Source organism: Musca autumnalis, unplaced genomic scaffold (genome assembly GCF_047663935.1).
Source record: "Musca autumnalis isolate F117 unplaced genomic scaffold, ASM4766393v1 scaffold_4, whole genome shotgun sequence".
NCBI classification, from domain to species: domain Eukaryota; kingdom Metazoa; phylum Arthropoda; class Insecta; order Diptera; family Muscidae; genus Musca; species Musca autumnalis.
Window position 1 is genome coordinate 55,789,000 of NW_027411977.1, and position 22,424 is coordinate 55,811,423.

Genomic DNA, 22,424 nt, shown 5'->3' on the forward strand with positions numbered 1-22,424 from the left:
AACCTCCATTGTGTTGTTATGTATAGTTTTGAGGTTTCTCCATTGCGAATCACTTATGCCAGGGGACCAAATTAGGCTGACTTCCGAAACGTCAGTTGCTTTGTATTCGTGCATGAAACTAGGGGTTCTTAGATCGAGTTCCCCACTACTACAATTTCATAAAATTACTCTAGTATGGAACTCGACAAAAGAACCCCTAGTTTCATGCACGAATACAAAGCAACTGACGTTTCGGAAGGCAGCCTTAGTGTCGCATAGTCCATTAGGGGTTTTGTGTTTCCAACAAGACCTTCGAGGATTTTGTTTCATTTCTCCACGTTTCCGGCTACCGTTTCAGTGTGTTTGTTTTAAGGTTGTCAAATGTAACACGCAGTATATTGGAGTAGTTGAATTTCTGATTTACCTCTTTTGTCTATGACTTTATTATGATTGGTAGCTTTGGATGTTGGGATGGAAAGTTGGAATTTTCTACTTGAGAAGAAATCTTTAATGGGAGGTAGCTATTAAGATTTTTTTAGTTCCTTGATTTCTCTGGCAGTGCAATCGTATGCGTAGGACTCTAGTTGTATTTGAGCGGATGGTTAGGGGACTTTGGACATATAAGTCAGTATAGATTCACTATTGACATTTCCTACGGATCGTTCGGATTTTTACCGTAGATAGCCCTTGGCATACTGAATACAACGATATATAATTTTCCGGGGGGAAGTCCATACTTCCCGAGATATGGGTCTTGACATTTCGGAAATTTCGTACTTTCACACCTTTAGGTTGTTGTTGTTGTTGTAGCAGCATAAAAACCTACGTAGAAGCATAGGTTTGACGCTGGGTTGGCAGCCGCTGGCCGAAACACTATGGTTTCGGGTCAATCCGGTACGAAAGAAATTTTTACAGTAGATAGCCCTTGGCATCCTGAATACAACGATATATAATTTTGCGGGGGGAAGTCCATACTTCCCGATATATGGGTCTTGACATTTTACAATTCTAACGTGGGCAATATGGGCATCGTTTTAAAGCTTATGGAGAGTACTTTTATGCACGCGACCTATTTTTACACCTGTTTATAGGACAATGGTTTAAAATTCTTGTTCAAAGATGCCTACTTAGGAAAATTTAAATTTACAAGAAAGTTTTGTTTTCGTAGCCCACTTTTGTCATTGTCCATAGGAGAAAATCTTAAATCCCCGGCCGAAGGCCGGGTACTTAAAAACAGTTTCAATTTAAAAGTTTTGATCGCGTAGCCCACTTTTGTCCCTGTCCATAGGAGAAAGTCTTAATTCCCCGGCAGAAGGCCGGCTACTTAAGAAAACTTTCAATTTCAAAGAGAGTTATGATCGCGTAGCCCACTTTTGACCCTGTCCATAGGAGAAAGTCTTAAATCTTAAAAAAGAGAGTTTTGATCGCGTAGCCCACTTTTGTCCCTGTCCATAGGAGAAAGTCTTAAATCCCCGGCCGAAGGCCGACTACTTAAGAACACTTTCAATTTAAAAAAGAGTTTTGATCGCGTAGCCCAATAATAACTTAATAAATTATTATTAGAAAATGTAGTTACCATTATTAATTATTGGCGGCATTGGAAAGTACTCTTCGTGAGCTTTAAAACGAGTCCCATATTGCATAGGTTTTAAAAGTAGTGGTGATAAAAGTAAAAAAGTCAAGACCCATATCTCGGGAAGTATGGACTTCCCCCCGGGAACCATATATCATTGTGTTCAGCGTCCGAAGGGCTAACTATGGTAAAAATTTCAGCCTGATCCGAGAGGTGCCCATAAACAATCTATTGGTGTTACAAGCACGAAATCTCCGAAATGTCAAGACCCATATCTCGGGAAGTATGGACTTCCCCCCGGAAAATTATATATCGTTGTATTTAGGGTCCCAAGGGCTACCTATGGTAAAAATTTAGATTTCGATCCGAGAGGTGCCCCTAGACGACACTTGTTTCCTTAACTTTATCCTTCATGTATACGGTGTTGCAACCACTTTTATCCAAACCCTTTAATTTGTTTCATGAACGACGCTAGAGTGCTTTAGACTGATCAGCACGATCTTGCGAATCAGTTTTGTTGGGCGATGTGGATGGCCCCTATGACTGCATGGTGTCAAACAGCTTCTCGGTATCGTGGATGTCAATTTTATCGTTTTCTCCTTTCTGATCATGCGGGCGTAGAATTTTCACTTTGGCTTCTCTTATGCCAAAGAGCTTGTTCCCCAATCGATCGAGTACGCCAACTCCGACCTGTGTTAGGCTCATGCTGGCCACTCGTCCATTGGAACAACTTTGTTCATTTCACCATGAATTTTGGCAGTTTGGGGCTGTCTAACTCTATCATGGACAACCAAAATCTGACAGGATGTCTCATTGTAATTTCCTGTGACGGTATCAGCCTCGACAAGAATGGCGAAGCCTTTTCAGCAATGTATTTTAGAAGGAATTAAGGATTTCCAACCAACCAACTAGGATGAATTAAGGGTGTCTATACTTCTCCAATTGACATCATAGGTTAGGTTTCAATTTTTGGCCCAGTCTTAGATTTCACTGTGCGACAACAAAAAAATGACGAGGAAAATCGAGTAGATTATGAAAGTAGAGCTAAAAATATGAGACACGTGTATCGGCGTTTTAAAAGTTTACGTCGGAAAGTAACCAAAATAGGCGGGGCAAGTTCCGCCCATTTTTAATTTTTTCGAAATATTCGAGTTAAGATATCTTTGAATCCTTGTATTTCAGGTATATAGTGTCTTTGGCAACTTTACAGAGGAGTATGTGGGCAATATTTTTGTTAAAAATTTTAACCCTCATGCGGTTCATCAATCATCCTTTTTTCAAAAATCTTTCAAAAAATCCTTAAAAATGTGGTTGTATCAAATCCAAATAACACCAAATCTGTAACTCTTCTCTTATCGCCAGGAATCACTAAAAACGTAAAACACGTTTTAGGGTTAAAGTCCGACTTCATCTGAGTTTATTCAAAATTGTCCAACAAAACATAATTTTAGAGGGATGACGTCAAAGACAAAAATATTCTCCGTCAAATTTTACTATAGGTCACCAAAGAAATGAAATGCCTATTTACATTATATATCATAAAAATATCAGTATCAATTTTGCTGAAAAAACATGAAAATATTTCCCAATCTTTTGGATGAAAAGTTGTTCCTTCTTTTTTCGAGTTTATACATTAAAGTAATATGAAACTTGGTTATAGGTGAAAAGTGTCAAAAGATGAAAAATTCTACACAAAATTTCACTATGAGTTTCAGAATAAACCATATATCTAGCTTTACTATTTCCTTAAAAAAATTAGATTCCAAATTTATATATATTTGGATGAAATTATATGTTTTAATTTTTGAGGGTTCATTTTACATAATTCCATACTGGATCAAAATCTAGCAAAATCCTTTACTTTTTGGGAATATTGTTAAAGAAAGAAATGTTCCAAATGAAATTTCATTATGGGCCTCTGAATAAAAGAAATCTGTAACCATAGTATATAACATTCTTAGCAGCACTTGTTTTTGATATATATGTTTTAGGGCCATATTTCCCAATTTTCATACAGTTTGTCGTTGTGATTGGATACTGTAAATATCATATTGATGGTTTTTCGTTGTGAATTCATACAGAAGATGTTGTGCGTTCCATTCATAATGCTTTTGAAATATTTGTGGTGCATATATATTTGGAATATAAAAAACCCACATTGGACCTGCCCAAATTGCGTATTTTTAGTACTTTCAACTTAAATTCCGTAGTTTGGATAAGCCATTGGTTGCTTATATTGTAAGTTAAAATACATTAGAGGTCTACGGCTATGGTCAAGTGAAAATACAGGTGTCATATGTGCTCCCACATGCACAATTTGGTGTGGTCCAAAAAACTACAATGATGGGACTAACTCCTACTTTGGTGGCATTTACGGAATTAACACTAGCATTTGACATAAATAGCTGTATCATGAATGACCATAACGAACCCAGTTACGATATAGTCATTTACGTCAATTCCTATGGTTTATTCCGTAAATGCCACCAAAGTAGGAGTTAGTCCCATCGTTGTAGTTTTTTGGACCACACCAGATTGTGCATGTGAGAGCCCATATGACACCTATATTTTCACTTGATTATAGCCGTAGACCTCTAATGTATTTTAACTTACAATATAAGCAACCAATGGCTTATCCAAACTACGGAATTTAAGTTGAAAGTACTAAAAATACGCAATTTGGGCAGGTCCAATGTGGGTTTTTTATATTCCAAATATATATGCACCATAAATATTTCAAAAGCATTATGAATGGAACGCACAACATCTTCTGTATGAATTCACAACGAAAAACCATCAATATGATATTTACAGTATCCAATCACAACGACAAACTGTATGAAAAGTGGGAAATATGGCCCTAAAACATATATATCAAAAACAAGTGCTGCTAAGAATGTTATATACTATGGTTACAGATTTCTTTTATTCAGAGGCCCATAATGAAATTTCATTTGGAACATTTCTTTCTTTAACAATATTCCCAAAAAGTAAAGGATTTTGCTAGATTTTGATCCAGTATGGAATTATGTAAAATGAACCCTCAAAAATTAAAACATATATTTATTTATTTATTTATTAACAATTATACTTATAGTGAATATAAGGATAATTACAAGTGCGGTAAAAGCATTAGCTACAAAGGCCATCAGCTTATACATTTATATAAATGATTAAAGTGAAGGTTATTATTTTACTTATATGATAAAATTATTTTTTTTTAATAAAATTGAAGATGAGATCAATATTGCTTATATTGACAGTTTTTAACAAGTTAAATCCATTATTTTGAAAAAATGATTGTTGTTGTTGAGATAATAATCTGCATGACTGGAGAATATGTTTGACGTCGACGATAGCACCACATTTGGGACATTTGTTGTCGGTCTTTTTATTAATTAGGTATTGATGAGTTAAGATACTATGACCCATCCGTAATCTAGAGAATGTTTTGATTTTCTTTTTTTCAACGTTTGTTGGGTATGCTGGAGCCTGGTAATGTGGATTTATAGCGCTGTAATGATAATGTTTGAAGTTGTTTCTGTTGTGTGAGAGTAGCTGCTGCATACTACTAGAGATGTGTGATTTAAGATCGAGGCTTTCAATAATTGTATCTGTTATCATTGGAGCGTTGCATGCATGTTTTGCGGCATTGTCTGCTAAAACGTTCCCTGGTAAGCCTACATGACCAGGAATCCAAACTATTTTGATTTTGTTTTTGTTAGATATAAGAAGATCCCTTATTTTATTTATTCCAGCCCATTTTGTATTTGATATGTTTGCGATGGATTTGACTGCAGATAAACTATCAGTTAAAATGACGGTTCTGCCATTGGTATGTGTGGCGATGGATATGGCTTCCAAAATTCCCGCCACTTCGCCGGTGAAAATTGAACAATATTGTGACAAAACTTTGGAGGCTAATATATCACCAGCATTATTTACCACTGCATATGCGGTGGCACTGTTGTTTTTTGAGGCATCCGTATATAGCGTTTTCCAGTTGTTGTGCCTGGCAATGAGTTCATTATAATGTGCGATAAAAACTTCGTTAGGGGTATTATCTTTCTTGTATGAAGATAAAGATACGTCACATGAGTTCTCCGAGAAGAACCAAACAGGATGTTTTGAAGTGTACGTTGTTACTTTGTCCTTGAAGTTTAAAATGTTGTTGTGGATACATTGGTATATGACAGAAGGTGTTCTGGGTATTCGTTTTGATGAGATTACTTTGGACACGTCTTCATCTATAACTGAAGAATACATAGCAAGGATTTTTGGCAATAGCCTATTTTTGCATACATTAAATCTCTCCTCTAGAGAAGGTAAGCCAGATTCAATAAACAATATTTTTAATGGCGTTGTTCGATAAGCATAAATGCTTGATCTCACGCAATCATGGTAGATGGATTTGATGTATTTTAAGGTAGAATTGGGACTGTTACCAAACAAGTAAATCTATTTTACTCAGCACGAGTGTTCTTACCAAATAAATATTTGTATTTATATGGGAGTAACTTTTATTGCATAGGTATTTAATAATGTTTGATCTGGCAGTTAGTTCTTTTTTTAATCTCAGTATATGATTTTTCCATCTGTAATTTTTTTCAAACGTTATGCCGAGAATTTTCAATTCGCTAACATAAGGGAAAGTTATATTATTGACTACGAAATCATTCGGTTTACATTGTTGTTTTCGGCAGATATGTAGTATAGATGATTTTGAAGAAGATATTTTAGATCCTGATATTTTGCACCAGTTATGAATTTCTGCAATTATTTTAGTAAACGTGTCATTTGTAATGTTGTTGTCCTTTTGTTGGCTTAAAATATAGACGTCATCTGCGTAAAGACAGTGATATATTTTGTTGTATCTGTTGATAATATTGCTTATTTGATTGAAGGCGATTTGAAAGAGAGTTACGGAGAGTGGTGATCCTTGGGGTATCCCATTTTGCAAGGTAAAGCTATTGGAGTAGATGTTGTTAATTTTCACTCGGAAGCTTCGTCCAGTTAAGAAAGATATAATGTAGTTTAATATTTTGCTACCACAGCCCCAAGATTTTAAGGAATCCATAATTACATGGGCCCCTATACGGTCGAAGGCTTTTTCAAAATCTATCGCAAGTATCGATATATGGTTTTTGGTAGAAATAGCTTTGGAGGCGTAGTAATCGATATGTAAAAGTGCATCATCACAACCTTGTTTAGCTTTAAAGGCCACTTGGTTTGGTGTAATTAGTTTTTTCGTTCTTATAAACCAAGCCAATCGATTAGAGATAATACGCTCCATTAATTTTGAGAGACATGGTAATAATGAAATTGGCCTATAACCAGAAAAATCAGTTTTGCTCTTATTTGGTTTTGGAAGAGCAACGACTATTGCTGACTTCCATGAAAAAGGAATTACTCCGGAATCAAAGACACGATTATATAAAGAAAGAAGCTTTTCCTTGCTATCTCTGGAGATATTTTGCAGCATCAAATAGGGAATACGGTCATGACCAGGCGTATTACCTTTTACTTTTTTTAAAGCCATGGACAATTCCGAAAAATTAATTGCATTTTCAATACAAGAGGCGCACTTATTGGTTGCAGGGTTATTAAAATGGTTGGGAATGTTATCTTTTGCTGCGCAAAACACTGCCGAAAAATTTGTATCCGAGGATTCAGATGACCATTGCTGCCCAAAAAAGTTTGCAATATCTGACGGATCAGATAGTATTGCATTGTTTGTCTCTATGGCTGTAAATGTGTGTGACGTGTTGCGGTTTGACATTCTATTGACCTTGCTCCATATGTTAGAGAGGGGAGAATCTCTGCTAATGGTGTTTGTAAATTTTATAAAACAAGCGATTTTTGCTTGCTTGCATTCATATCTGAACTTAGCATTAGCCTTTTTGTAAAGGATTAAGTTGCTTGTTGTGGGGCATCTACGAAAAGTTCGATAGGTTTTGATTTTATTTAGACGGTAAAGATGTAAGTTTTTGTTCCACCAGGGGACGTAGTGTTTTCTGTTAGTCTTTTTCAATGGAATAAATTTATTGGCTGCAGTGCGTATTGCTTTGGTGATGGTTGCATTTATTTTATTTGGATTGCCTACGAATGATTTACCCGCCAACGCCATGTCTACAGCAGAACTATACTGTGACCATTTTGCGTTTTTGAAATTATAGCTTGGAGTCCGTTTTGATGTCGACCAGGAAGAACTTGTATTGACCTTAGTTATGATAGGAAAGTGGTCGCTGCTGTAAAGGTTATCAATAGTCTCACTAGACACGACAGGTAATAGGGCCGTAGAGCAGCAAGCAATATCTATGTGCGTTAGTGTGTTGAGAGTGGAAAGGTGAGTAGGATGTCCATCGTTTAGTATACACATATTATGCATATTTAATGCATTTTCTAAAACAATACCCCTTGGATTGTTTTTAATGGAGCCCCATAAAACATTCCAAGCGTTAACGTCACCAATTAATAACACAGGAGTCTGAACGTTTTCAAAAAGTGCCGAAATGTCGCTTGCTGTGAACATTTCGTTTGGATGTATATAAACAGATATTATTGTTAATTTTATATTTAATGTAATTTCTACCACTATATTGAGGAGTTTAGACGAGTTGCAGATTCTTTTATGTGGGATGTGGTTCTTAATAAAAACAGCTAGGCCATTTTTAGCATTCGTGTTGGATGGATGGTTCACAGAGTAAGAACAAAATGAACTGGGTGCTATGGGGTGAGATGAATATGGTAGATGAGTTTCTTGTAGGGAGATGAAATGTGGGCTATGATCTTGAATAAGTAATTGCAGGTCAACGTAATTATTTATTAGCCCTTTTATATTCCATTGGATTATTTTAAAATTGATCATAGATATGGATATAAAAGTATGAGATCATGTTTAAAACAGAGTAAGGCAATGGATCTCCCCTGTGATCCCAGCGAGCGACATCTATTCCCGCCCGCAACCTGTGTAGAATCTAACAGCCTGCGAGCGTGAACAGATCTACGCACACCAGGAACACAAGGGAGACCCACTGCCTCAATCCGCCTCAAAATGAACATTACTCTTTCATATCCGTATCTTCAAGATCGCTAATTGCAGATCTTCTAGATGTTATTTTTGCTGGTGCGATTTTCTTTTTTCCTTGAGTGGGATTTTTTTCAGATACATTTACTGAATCTGAGGTATCTGTGTTATTTTTGTTCATGTCTTCTAATTTCTTTTGGAATTTGTTGAGTAGTTCCACTTTATTTATTGTTTCTGTTTTTGTATTCGTTTTCTTTTGGTTTGTAGTATTTGTCGTTGTGAGGGGTGTGTGTTGAGTTTTATTTGAGTTTACTGTCTCTGTGATAGTTACTTTTGTTGTAGCATCTGTGCTTTGCTGTGTTAGTTCGGTAGGTGTTGTGAGAGAATTGTTATTGTTGTTGGTTGTTTGTGGATCAACGATGGAGTGGCTTTTTGAAATGTTCAATCTCTTCTTGCGCTCTTCTATTGCATTTGAGAGCTTCTCAACTGGTATGTTGGATGGAGTAAGTTTGGGGGCATTGATTTTAGCTTCTTTAAATGAACATTTGTTGAGTGTTTTGTGTTTAAGTACCGTTTTTCGCTGTTGATATTCAGGGCAATCTTTATTTGTGGCTCTATGTTCGTGTTCGCAGTTGATGCATTTGACGTGAGTACAGGGTGTTGGATCGTGTACTACAGATGCACATACTTCACACATAGGGGTGTTTTGGCAGAATTTTTTGGTGTGACCCAATTTAAAACAATTCTTACATTGAATTGGATTGGGTATATATTCTTTTACAATGCAGCTTATAATACCAATATCAATTAGTTTTGGCACTTCGTACATATTAAAACTGAGTATGTGTGAGGGAGTGTTAAATACTTTACCATCTTTAAATGTGGTTATTTTTTGGCAATTAACTACTCCTTGTGTTTTCAAACCGTCCACTATTTCTTCTGCAGATAAATCAGTGAGTAAATCACAACGAACAAAACCTTTTACAATGTTTAATGTTGGATGGTAGTAGCACTCGATGGGGCAAATACCAGCAAGATTTTTAGTTCTTATGAAACGATTGGCTTGAAATTCATTTTTGGTCAAGATGAGAAGATTACCATCTCTGGTGAATATTGTTTTTAGTGTAGGTTCAGCAGATATTCCTTGGATTGCTTTAGAAATTAGAAAAATGTTGAATGATTTCAGTGTTTTATCCGGGTGTTTACTCTTCATGATGATGTATTTTGGACAGGATTGATTCTTGGCTTTTGGTGTTATTAATGATGGGAAATCTAAAGAATTTCCCAGAGCTAGGTTTCCAGTTTTTTGTTTTTTCCTCTTGGGGGAGGAACTGGATCCGCCGTCGGGATCCAGATCCTTATAATAATTTCCTCCTGAGGAGGATGCCATTGCAAAGAAAATTAACGATTTACAATAATGTATTTTTGTACGCAGACGATATTAACAAAAGGTAGCAGTTGTTTAAGATTGAAAAAATAAACAGTATGCGCTGTGCGAGAGAAGTCAACCGTTCACAACAAGTGTTGAGAGTAAACTGTTAAAACATATAATTTCATCCAAATATATATAAATTTGGAATCTAATTTTTTTTAAGGAAATAGTATAGCTAGATATATGGTTTATTCTGAAACTCATAGTGAAATTTTGTGTAGAATTTTTCATCTTTTGACACTTTTCACCTATAACCAAGTTTCATATTACTTTAATGTATAAACTCGAAAAAAAGAAGGAATAACTTTTCATCAAAAAGATTGGGAAATATTTTCATGTTTTTTCAGCAAAATTGATACTGATATTTTTATGATATATAATGTAAATAGGCATTTCATTTCTTTGGTGACCTATAGTAAAATTTGACGTAGAATATTTTTGTCTTTGACGTCATCCCTCTAAAATTATGTTTTGTTGGACAATTTTGAATAAACTCAGATGAAGTCGGACTTTAACCCTAAAACGTGTTTTACGTTTTTAGTGATTCCTGGCGATAAGAGAAGAGTTACAGATTTGGTGTATTCTGAGACCTATAGTAAAATTTTATGGCGAACAATTTTGTAGAATATTTGGATTTGATACAACCACATTTTTGAGGAGTTTTTGAAAGATTTTTGAAAAAAGGACAAAAAAGACCCCTTTGATGAACCGCATGAGGGTTAAAATTTTTAACAAAAATATTGCCCACATACTCCTCTGTAAAGATGCCAAAGACACTATATACCTGAAATGCAAGGATTTAAAGATATCTTAACTCGAATATTTCGAAAAAATTAAAAATGGGCGGAACTTGCCCCGCCTATTTTGGTTACTTTCCGACGTAAACTTTTAAAACGCCGATACACGTGTCTCATATTTTTAGCTCTACTTTCATAATCTACTCGATTTTTCCCATCATTTTGAAAAAATTGTATTTTGTTGCACAGTGTTTCTTTAAAAGTTCGATGGTCAATATTAGCAATTTTAATTAATCGTTTCCTTCGTTTTTATACCCTACACCACAATGTGGAATGGATATTACAAGATTTTTATTCCGAAAATTCATTGAACACCGCGAAATATTCATCCTAGACCACCATGTGGTATACCTAAATTCATATCTCGACGAGAGCAAGCGATTTTGAGATGTGGGTCCGCAATTATGGACCATGGAGGTCGGGTTCGGACAAGAATAGACTCCTATAGTTCTTGGTGATGGTGGCAAAATATTTAGTGGGTGAAATTGATCAAAAACAAAAATTTTACATTTTGTAGTGGCTCTGTAAGTCGCAATTTTGAGTAATGTTTGAATACATGACAACGAAAGAGGTTGTAATTTAACATGATGATCAGATAATATTAACCGTTTAAATGGACCATAACTTTTGTGTGAAAATTGGTAAAAATTTCAATATGTATGCCCACATGAGTTATATTTAGAAGAGGAAATTTTGATCTTTCCATTGATGTCAATTATGTTGATGTACGTGATCAAATAACAGAGTTAGAGCCTAGAATATACAAGGATTCCACAGTTTTAATTCTGTCTGGTATCACCATAATCACGCTAGGGGTCGTAGGTAACGTCCAATACTGACAAAATTTTGCACGAGGTAAGAGTTTAGGTCATTTTTGGATAATGATCGTGTATATTTAGGGGGCGAATTTTACCATAACTGTTGTAGGAAAATATCCATTTAAATTCTGGAGCATATTCCGACAAGTTAACAAAGAACAAAACTTGAAAACCAACTGTTTACCTCTCCTTTGATGCTAATTATATTAATGTACCGGCAACAATACGAAAGTACTGCGTAACATATAAGTGGCTTGCATTATCGCTTTGTTTGTAAAGGACAACATTTACCTCCCATGCATGGTACAAAATGTTGGAATCATGATAGAAGGGTTTTCAAATCATGACAGAAAAATTTCAAGTTTTTTTAAAGTTGATGCTAATTACAACGGGGTCTTGTAGTTTTTGTGCTAACTTTGGTAAGAAGTAATTAAATATGTACCTCGAAATATTGGTCATTTATTCTATTTCTAAATGTTTTTTGATATTGTTTTGCTTTTTAATACAAAAAGGTCCGACTGTCCATTATAAAATAAGGAAAATTACACCTTACTTTTCCCGTAATGTAATGACGGTGTAAGTATGTGCACTATTTCTGAGATGTTATCATGTATACCAACTTATGTACGTATTATCAGACGGCAAAATTATTACGCACTCATATTTGATTTTGGAAAACTGGTGATGCCCAAGGGCAGTGAGTAGGGTATCACATGGTCGGCCCCGTCTGACTATAGCCCTCTCTTGTTTGTCTTATAATAAAGGGGTTTTCCAATGGTGGGTTAGTAAACCGTGGTCTTTATTCAATATTTCTCGTTATGGGTAAACGTGTTGCACTGAACATATCTTTGAAAATGCAAGTTGAAAACGAATGCGGACTGTTTACTTTATCTTTCTCACAGTGATAACCGTTTTTTACATTGTAATTTGCCAATAGTATGGTAACCATAATTTCTCCCATGAAGAGGAATACATACATAATATGTATGTCGAAATGAAAAGCAAACATAAGAAAGAATGTCTTTGTTTTGTTTGTTGTGATAGATCTTTACTCCAGCAATTACAATTACCCAGCAAAATAAATTTGAACTAGTTGAGAATGAAGTAGTACTTCCCATGGTACAATCATAATTGAACCATGGTACTTCCAGTAAATGTGAAAGGAATTTTCGTTCTAAAGACGTAATCAAAATACGAAATAGAATGCATCCCTGCTGCACCACGTCCTGGTGTAAAAATCATGTCTTCTTTTCCGTAAAAAAAATGTAGTCCGGAAGCACCTGGTTTTGGCAGCAAACATTTTGCTGGGATACTGATAATGTTTGACTAGGTCAACATGGTCATGCTTGGAGAGAAACCCTCTCTCGACTTTTTTTGTAGATAACCGTTGAAAACATATTTCAGGCCATTTGAATATCGTTCTAATCAATGATTTTTTTAATTAACAATCGAAAGAAAGAAAATAAACATGCCCATAGAAAAATAACTAGTTAATAGCAACTAAAATGTTTAACATACCAACAAAACACTTTTCAAGTATTGAAAATACAAATAGCGGTAAGATATTTCAAACAGATAGTGTCACCTGTTAAACGAATTTGTTAAAACTTCAAACAGTATTTTTTAAACAGCCATTGCGATAGATACTATTTGAGAATACCAAACACACGTTGATCACTAAATATTGTGAATAATAATAATAAAAAATGATAATTTCGTTTGCAAAAAATCCAGATGTAAGTCAGTATAATTTGTGGTCTGTTCCAGAACTGCAAGATTCTACTAATTTTTACTATTTTCTCCGATAACATAAAAGAAAAAATGCTATCGTAGTAAAAAATAGTAGCTTCTTGCAGGTTCTGGTTTCATATCATAACAAAAAAAAATAATTATTATTACTCATTTAACAGTTATTAATTTTCATGCTGGGTTTAATATGTTCTTATAAACAAGTCATTGCGGTCTGTAATGAGTGCCAGGAAAATAATGTGGCCTGTGTTAATGAAACGTCTTATCATTTTTGTTTTGGTGGTAAGTTTTGGCATTTTCGTTTGTTATTTAAACCCGTAAAGATACATTTCTATTATTCTTCATTATTATTATTTTAGCAAACACTCCAAATACCGATCAATTATTCACCTGTCCAGATGGCTTAGTTTGTACAAATCTTCCAAATATATGTTTTCAACGTAACACTTTACCAGCCAGTTGCGGTGATACTTCTAGCTGCGGCAAGTGTAATGCTAATCAAACGTTTGCCTGTACATCGCGTACAACATTTGCTTTTTGTTTTGGAGCTACAATACCATCCGATGTTGTTGGCAGTTGTCCCACGGGAATGACATGCGATGCTTCTAGTCCACAGTATTGTGTTGAGGAATTAAAAGTGCGTATTATTTGTTTGTAGATAAACTACATACATATGTAAATAGGTAATCTGTGTTTTAATTAATCATGTTCTTATTTTAGGCCACTTCAATTGTTTGCGATTTGACGGAACCTATAGACATTAGAAATTTATATCAATGATACAAAATTGACGTTTTCTTATAAAAATAAATTGGTTGGTTTGTAATATCCACCATTAAGTAAAATCAAAGCAAAACTAACTTTTTCTCAATAGCTTAGGTCAGATGTGACCAAGAACACAACAAATAAAATACATCAGGTAATCTGATCAAAAAATGATTATAAAATACTTCATATCATTCAAGGCACATTTATATAAGGTAGAAGTGACAATCAGCTGTATTTTTGCTTTTTTGTAAATTTGGTTTTCAAAATGTAATAGGGTCTACTCAAGAAATTTGAAACTTCGAAATTTGCTACCATAAAATACTTCGTTTCATTTCAAACGTTTAGTAAAAAGGACCAACTAAAGTTCTGGGAATGGATTCTCGTTCTATGAAAAATATTTTCTTTATAAAATGTTTCATATGACATTTATTTCCTTTATAAAAGTTTTAATTTCACATTTTCATAGAAACAGAATTGAGTCCCTGAATGCTTTAAATGTACATTTTGATTCAAATTTATTCTATTTTAGAGGATTTTCAAAACGTATTTATGTTTTCCTGAGAAAATTTTTGGAACGACCCCATTATTCAATATTTTTTTTTTTTTTTGACGTTTAATTTTCTATAACAACAATGTTGTTTCTGTAAATTTGTTAGTTGTGGTAATTCATGCATATGCATGGTTTAATAATAAAGGTTAGCTAAAACTTCCTGTCAATTTAAATTTTTTTCTTTCGACTGTTCCTAAAACGTTAAAACAATATACATAATCTTTGTATGTGTGTGTGATGTTTGCCAACAATTTTAAAAACAATCGAATTCAATGATTTTCAAAATTGTTTTTAGAACATTTGTATAGAAGAAATCCTTCAGCTTATTATTGAAATAAACATTTTATCATATCCACAACTCGATTATGTGGAGAAACCTTGGCCCTTCATTCATTTTTCGCGTTTTTTATAAAAGGCTCAAAATTGGTATTTTGTAAACAAACCCACTTGTTGCCTTTTTGTTTACCGATTTTGAAGTTTAATGAATTCAGGAAAAACAAGGGTTCTATAGATTTTTTTCATTTAAATCTACCTCTTTACTTATACCATGTGCATATGTATACCTTATATTAATTTGCCTTCATATCATCTAATTTGCAATAATAGGTCTGTACGATAACCTAAAATTGTGCAAATTCGTACAAATTTTTACTTAATGCTGTTCGATAATATAAGCTGACTGACTTCCGTATAGTCATTTGCTTTGTGTGGTTTAATCTTCGTCAAAGTATTTCAGTTGCACACTCATACATAGTTCCTCGAAAATGCAACTAAATCAGAAATAAAAGTGATACATGTTTGCTTTTTACCTGCATATTTTTGATGTTTTGAAACACGTAGCTTCGTATATGATACAATAAGAAGGTAGCATTATCAGCCCAGCTGATGGTAACATAATGTGTCAATTGCATTGAATTTATAGCTTTGTTCCAGAACTAAAAAGTTTTTACAATTTTTACGACTTTTACACATTTTACCCGAAAATCCGTTCCCGTACACAAAAAAGTTGTAAAATGTTCACTTCTCTTTAAACAAAAATGGCGCTCAATGGCGCTCTCTTTAAAAAACTTTTTACTCGACAAATTTGAGCGTGTAAAAAATAGTAACATGGATACCGGCGTCTGATTGGCTGGTATGCCGACTTTGACATTTGTTCCAGTTTTTTTACGTATTTTCCATTTTTCCGTTCCCGAACTATTTCAAAAAACTTTTGTGTGAGAAGAATTTTTTTACAGTTCTCTTTTTTACGAGTTTTACTATTAAAAAGTACGGGAACGAAGCTTATGTCAAATTTTGACATCTTATGTTACCAAAAACGGCAGTTGCTGCTACCTTCTTATTGTATCATGGCTTCGTAGTTGTTAATTGCAATGGCGTTAAGAAACATAATACTTCGCACATTTCCAGTCATTTGTAAAGCAACTGACGATACGGAAGTCAGCCTTAGGGGCATCCTACAAGTAACCGGCCTTTGGAATTCGAGACTTTCTTCTACAAATATATGGTATTTATTAATGTTAATCTTTTGGTCTGTTCCAGTACTGTAATAATCAACAATTTTTTACTATTTTGTTCCATGGTATAAGTAACCATGATTTTGTTCGATATCATAAAGGAAAAATTGGAACAGGAACAGGCATTTTATTAATTTTCTTGTTGGAGATGAGTTGAGAGTTCATATAACGTTTATATATAACCGGATTTATTTTTTGTAATTTGTGGGTCTGTTCCAGAACTGCAAGAATCTACTAATTTTTACTATTTTTTCCGATAACATAAAGGAAAAAATGTTATCGTAGTAAAAAATAGTAGCTTCTTGCAGGTTCTGGAACAGAGCTTGTATGTCCCAATTTACATTGGGCGAGTTTACTTGCGGCAATTGTCATTTTGTAGGAGAGAGAGGTGAGGCATATGGTAACCCTTTGCCTCTCTGCACCCTCTCTCACCTACAAACTGACAATTGCCGCAAGTAAATGGCCTGTTCCCGTACTTTATAAAGTGGTAAAAGTCGTAAAAGTTGTAAAAGTCGTAAACGATTTTCATATAAATTTTGTGTACGGGAACGCAAAATGTGTAAAAGTGGTAAAAATTGTAAAAACTTTTTAGTTCTGGAACAGAGCTAGTCTCGCCTAATGTAAATTGGGACTATCTCTGTTTTGTTGTTTTCAAATTTTGGTGTCGATTATCGATAGCTTTTATCGTTATTATTTTCAGTTGCAGTGAAACAAGTGTTCTGTTCCAGAACCTGCAAGAAGCTACTAGTTTTTACTAAAAATTGTTATTTTTCCTTTATGTAACCGAAAAAAAAAATAGTAAAAATTAGTAAATTCGTGCAGTTCTGGAACAGACCAAAAAAGTAAAATTGAAAGGAAAAAACATTTTCTTAACAATTGTTGATTATTAGTTGCATGATTAATTAATTTTGTGTATCAAAAATATTGTGAAAATAACAATAACAGTTTGAAATATTAATTGATAAATTGAGTACAAATCCAATGTGCACATGGGTTCCATCTATACAGCTGAATACACCAGGGAATTTCGTTTTTGAATAAAAATGATTTTTGTTTTCTCTTTTTTCCTCCTCCGTCATCTTCAAAACGAACCAATTTGTTCTATTAAATGCACATCTTCCTTCAATACGTTCGACAATGTAGATTGAGCCATGCAATTGTTGTAATCATTGCCATGGGACTTTGGGAAACTTCCCTCCGCAAAAAATCTCAACGCTGCGCACACTCTGTATCTGTAACTTACTTTGAAGTCATCATTTAACGTTTCCATAATGTAAACAACGGCATCCTTTGGCAATCGAAAATACGCCTTAAACCTAAAATAATTTACTGATTGTACAGATCTATCCAACATGAGCTTCAACTTACAGTGCAGATGGCAATTCCAATGGATTCGACTTGTCCCTCAAATTTCTTCCAATAGATGTCATGTCCTGTACATTTTTTTAATCGTCAAAAAATAATTCCACTGAACTTATCATTTTAAAATAGTTTTTTTTTGGAGAATTGTGCCCTTTGGATTTAATCGATAGCACGTTTACCGACAACCCAGTTGGCTTGACACCAATAATACAACATTCATCTCAGTTGTGCTGACAATTGACAACGCAACTCCAGTTTAGTTGCAATGCATAATCTACCTCTTTTTATAAACAACACGTTATTAAAGTTGGGTGTAGATAAAATCATTGATGTCAACGCATATACGGTGCCGTAACAACAGAAAATAACGAGTTCAAATGAGAGCTATGTCAGCCGTTGTTTAACAAAGGTCCACTACTCTCTCATAAATTGTCTCTCAATTATGTTGTACAGCTGTACATCGTCACATGAGCTCAACAGTTCTGGATTCAATAAATCCACGGGGTTTCAAATGTCAATTCCAATTCGTATACCGCAAATAAATACCCATTAAATGATTAAATGATGATGATTAAAACTTTCTCTTGAAATTTGATGATCCAAAACTCGGAAAGTATACATATTTAGGACAAAGGTTATATATTGTTCAAATCAAAATAAAAAGGGCTACTATTAATTGGTCTGTTCCAGAACTGCAAGAATCCACTAATTTTTACAATTGTTTCGATAACATAAAGGAAAAAATGTTATCGTAGTAAAAAGTAGTAGCTTCTTGCAGGTTCTGTAACAGAGCAAATATAACTATGGGTTTCTGCCGTAAAGTGCCACTTATGGAAATATAAGCACCAATAATTCTGAGGCCATTAATATTATAATTTTTTCGAACTTTATTGTACGAAAAATAATTTAATTTAAACTTTATACAGGTAAAATCATTACAAATAAAAATGAATACATACATATTAACAAACTATAAATCTTCCTCTTCATCCAATTGTACTGACTGACTGAGCCAATTTCGAACATCACGTAACCCAGGCAACCGTAAACGCCACTCATCTGTGAAAAATTTATATACATTTTCTCCGAGACGCAAAAGATCAGTGGCCACTTGTTTTTCATCAGTTTTCCATTCTCTGTCGGAATTGCCAAACATTTCCATGCGCAGTAAGGCCATCATTGAAGAACTTATATAACGTTTAATACCATTAAAGAGTTGAGCTTTTGACAAAGTGTTGGCAGATATGGGAGTAGCTTGTTTCACTATGGTGGTCGGCGGGGTTGATGAATCTGTAGTGGTAATGGTGGCTACTTGATTTTCCAATTTGGTCTCAAGTTTTTTATAATCTTCTTCCAGTTTGGCATTGGATTTTTGTAAGTCTTCGTGGGTTTTTAATAAGAATTTATATTTTACATCTAAATCATTGTGTTTATCAGAAACACACTGTAGTTTAATGTCCATTTCCAGTTCTTGTTCTAGCAATTGTGTGTTTTTAGTTTGCATATTCTCGTAATCTCTCTGCAAGATGTCACGACTCCTTTTTGCTTCGGCCAATTCTTGCTTCACGTGCTCTAGCCCTTGTTGCAACGTCTGTATTTGTTCTAAAAGCTGTTCTTCCTTTGAGTTATGTGTAGACTTTTCTGCCGCCATTTGTTTTTCATATTGTTCCTTGAGATTTTTAGTAGAAAATTTCGAAAGCTTTTGTATGCTTTCCAACTTTGCTTTCGTTGTCACATTTTCTTCTTTGACTAAGCTCAGTTCCATCAACAATTTCTCTTCTGTGGCTGCTTGTTTAGTCTTTACTGCTTTCATTTGTTGCTCATGGGTTTCTTTGAGTTTCCGTTCATTTTCCATGGCAAAAGTGTGCGCATGTTTGATTTCATCTTTTAAATTGGCATTTTCTTTTCTGATTTCCGATAATTCTAAAAGTATGTTATTTAATAAGTCACCATTGTTTTCATCTACTGCGTTGTCCCTTGATGTATTTCCTTCAGCAGTTTGACTTATTAATAACGGTGAATTGTCGACTTCGATCCCACTAGAAATGGATTCCGATTGTTCACTGGCTTGTGTTGGTGCATCCCCGACGTTGTTTATTGCTTCATTTTCAATTTCATCAAAGTCTTTGAAAACCTCATCTCCGATTGCCGGGACCTCAATTAATTCAAATTCACCACCATTGTTGGAAATGCTGTATGAATCTTGTTCAACCCATGCATTATTTTCCGTCTCAATTATTTGATGATTAATAATATTTGGTGATTCCAATTCAATTATTGTGCCCTGTGGTAATGAAATTTGATCAATCCTTATTTTTTTACTGTTTTCTAAAATGTCATCTTGTTTTCTCTTAGGCTTTAATGGGCGTTTGATCAATGATCGGCTGGGAGCAGCAGACGTTGCATCAGTATTACTCTCCTCAACAACAACATCTCCAATTTCGTTCATAAACAAATCACCATTTAGGACTTTGATATCACTATATTGCTCAATGGGGTTTTCAATTTCCCTTAACTTTTCCATCAGATTTTCATCATTTTCCAAACCTAATGTACACTCAAAACCATCGGGTAGTATTAAATGTAGCAATTGTGTTTCCGGTAAAGTGACTAAAGTACCATTTTCCAAATCTAATTCATAGTCCAATGCCTTCTCTTTGGATAGACGTGAAATAGTTGGAATTGCTGTTGGTGTGAGCCGATCTTTTTTATAATTCATAAAACACTCATCCCGAAAATGTCTGGCACATACGATAACATTTTTCTGTTTCGATGTTGGATATGCTAACATAAATTCTAGTTTTCCATACTTTATCCATTGCTTTGCGCGCTCAACATGCTTAAGAGGGACATGGAAGAAATGTATTCGTGTTTGCTTATAGCTGTTTACACGACAATCTCGGAAAAAACAACGACAGCCACCCATTTTCTGAAATAATGAAATTAAAAGATCTATTTTAATTTGAAGTTGAATTAATTAAAAAGTAGAATTTGATTTGATTAATTTGATTGCAAATGTGTATAAAATCGCAGTTGTTTACAAACAACAGGGATCTAGAAATTGTAAGTATTTGTTTATTAGTGTGGAACCAAGATCTATTCAAGGTAGAGCTGACAAACTATCGATATTAGTAACATTAGATATTTTTCGATATTTTATTTAAAAAAATCGATTGCAATCATGGTATAAAGTATAGTACACATTGACAAGCAAAACTGACAGTCATCGAGGTCTATTTCGTGAATATCAAAGCCAAACTGAAAAATTTATTTTGTAATCTCTAAATAATACCGTAAATATTGTATTTCAAACGTTTTTAGCTAAATAAAAGTTGTTATTTGCCGGAAAATTGTCCTAAAAGTACGTTGAATGTCAGTTTTGACTGTTAGTGTGTACTCCCCTTAAGTAAAGAGCTAGATTTAAATTAAAAAATTTTTAGAACCCTTGTTTTTCCTGGGTTTCCTTACAATGCATTTTTTGAGCATTTTATAAAAAAACGCGAAAAATGAATGAAGAGTTAAGTTTTCTCCACATAATCGAGTTGTGAATATGATAAACTGATTTTTCAATGCAAATCTCAGGAATTTCTTCCATACAAATGGTCTAAAAACAATTTTAAAAATCATTGAATTTGATTGTTTTTAAAATTGTTTGGCATATTATCCAAACACCACACACACATACACAGTTTGTTTATATTTGGTCTGCTCCAGTACTGCAAGAATCTACTAATTTTTACTATCTTTTTCGGTAACATAAAGGAAAAAATGTTATCGTAGTAAAAAATAGTAGCTTCTTGCAGGTGGTGGTTGTACAGAGCAATTGTTTTGAAGTTTTATGCATACTCGAATGAAAAAAAATTAAATTGGCATACCTGGGTAATTGTGCCATGTAGTGTCTGGTGTGTACCTCACTTTGTATGTCCGTGTTTAGACACACGGGAAAGTAAATTCAGTTTTTAGGCAATAGGGGGTAGGAAAGAGTATTGAGGAGCTCTCTAAACCAGGGGCGAGCTTCTTTGCTTTTTTGTATAGTGAGGGCGCCCACTGAGTTGTTTTTGCATTTGCTTCTCTCCCTCACGTACAGTGTAATGGGGTTTCTATACGGTATGTTTTTTACATATTCATGCATAGCAACTGTCACTTTTTTCGCCCATATGTAATTCCTTCTGCACGGCAAAATTTTATTTTTCATTCGTTTTCTGTTGTTTTCTTTATTTATATCGCGTACAAACAAAACAGCTGTTTACCTTTGGTTGTACAGACGAGAATAGAGCGCGTTCTATTCGAAAAATATACATACCCAGCAAAATGTTCGATGCCAAAGATGACATTCAATCATGGGTGCAAGTGATCTAGCATGTCATCTTTTTAGCATCTTCATCGATGAATTTTATATGAGCGTGGACCCCAAAAGATGACGTTCTTTTCTGGATCCTAAGCATGTCATTTTAACCAATGCTTTGGCATGTCATTTTCACCAACCCCTTGGCATGAAATTTTCATGTCTTGTTTGGAAAATGGAAATGCTGTATTGAGATATGGTTTTCATGAAAAACAAAACTCTTTATTAATTCAAACGAATTCATGAAATAGCTACAATTAATTTATCAGTTTAGTTTTTCAAAAGTTTACATCCAAAATTGCAATGTAATCACCACCGCTGCAACGCAAAAGATTACTTCCTCCGTTCTCCGCAACTGATATTCTTTCATCTTACAAAAGGTTTTTTCAATTATCTTCCCATCACCAGTTCAGATTTCAACATGGACTCCAAATGCACTCCTTTAAGTATTTTTATTTCGTAAATTACTTTTATTCTATAATTTTGTTATTTTATAACAACATTTTGGTA

General features: G+C 34.2%; 2 protein-coding genes across 2 annotated transcripts; one reads left to right on the forward strand and one right to left on the reverse strand.

Moving 5' to 3' along the window:
• Positions 1 to 13,270: 13,270 nt before the first annotated feature.
• On the forward strand, positions 13,271 to 14,206 carry LOC141400723 (uncharacterized). The gene is made up of 4 exons (XM_073980169.1): positions 13,271 to 13,362; positions 13,537 to 13,657; positions 13,735 to 14,012; positions 14,096 to 14,206. Exons 1-4 carry the CDS (start codon positions 13,333 to 13,335, stop codon positions 14,153 to 14,155), a joined length of 489 nt encoding a protein of 162 aa, XP_073836270.1. The 5' UTR covers positions 13,271 to 13,332; the 3' UTR covers positions 14,156 to 14,206.
• A 4,232-nt stretch (positions 14,207 to 18,438) lies between these two features.
• LOC141401754 (uncharacterized) lies at positions 18,439 to 20,648 on the reverse strand. Its single transcript, XM_073982162.1, has one exon. The coding sequence runs from the start codon at positions 20,493 to 20,495 to the stop codon at positions 18,540 to 18,542; it is 1,956 nt and encodes a 651-aa protein (XP_073838263.1). The 5' UTR covers positions 20,496 to 20,648; the 3' UTR covers positions 18,439 to 18,539.
• Between the last annotated feature and the right edge of the window lie 1,776 nt (positions 20,649 to 22,424).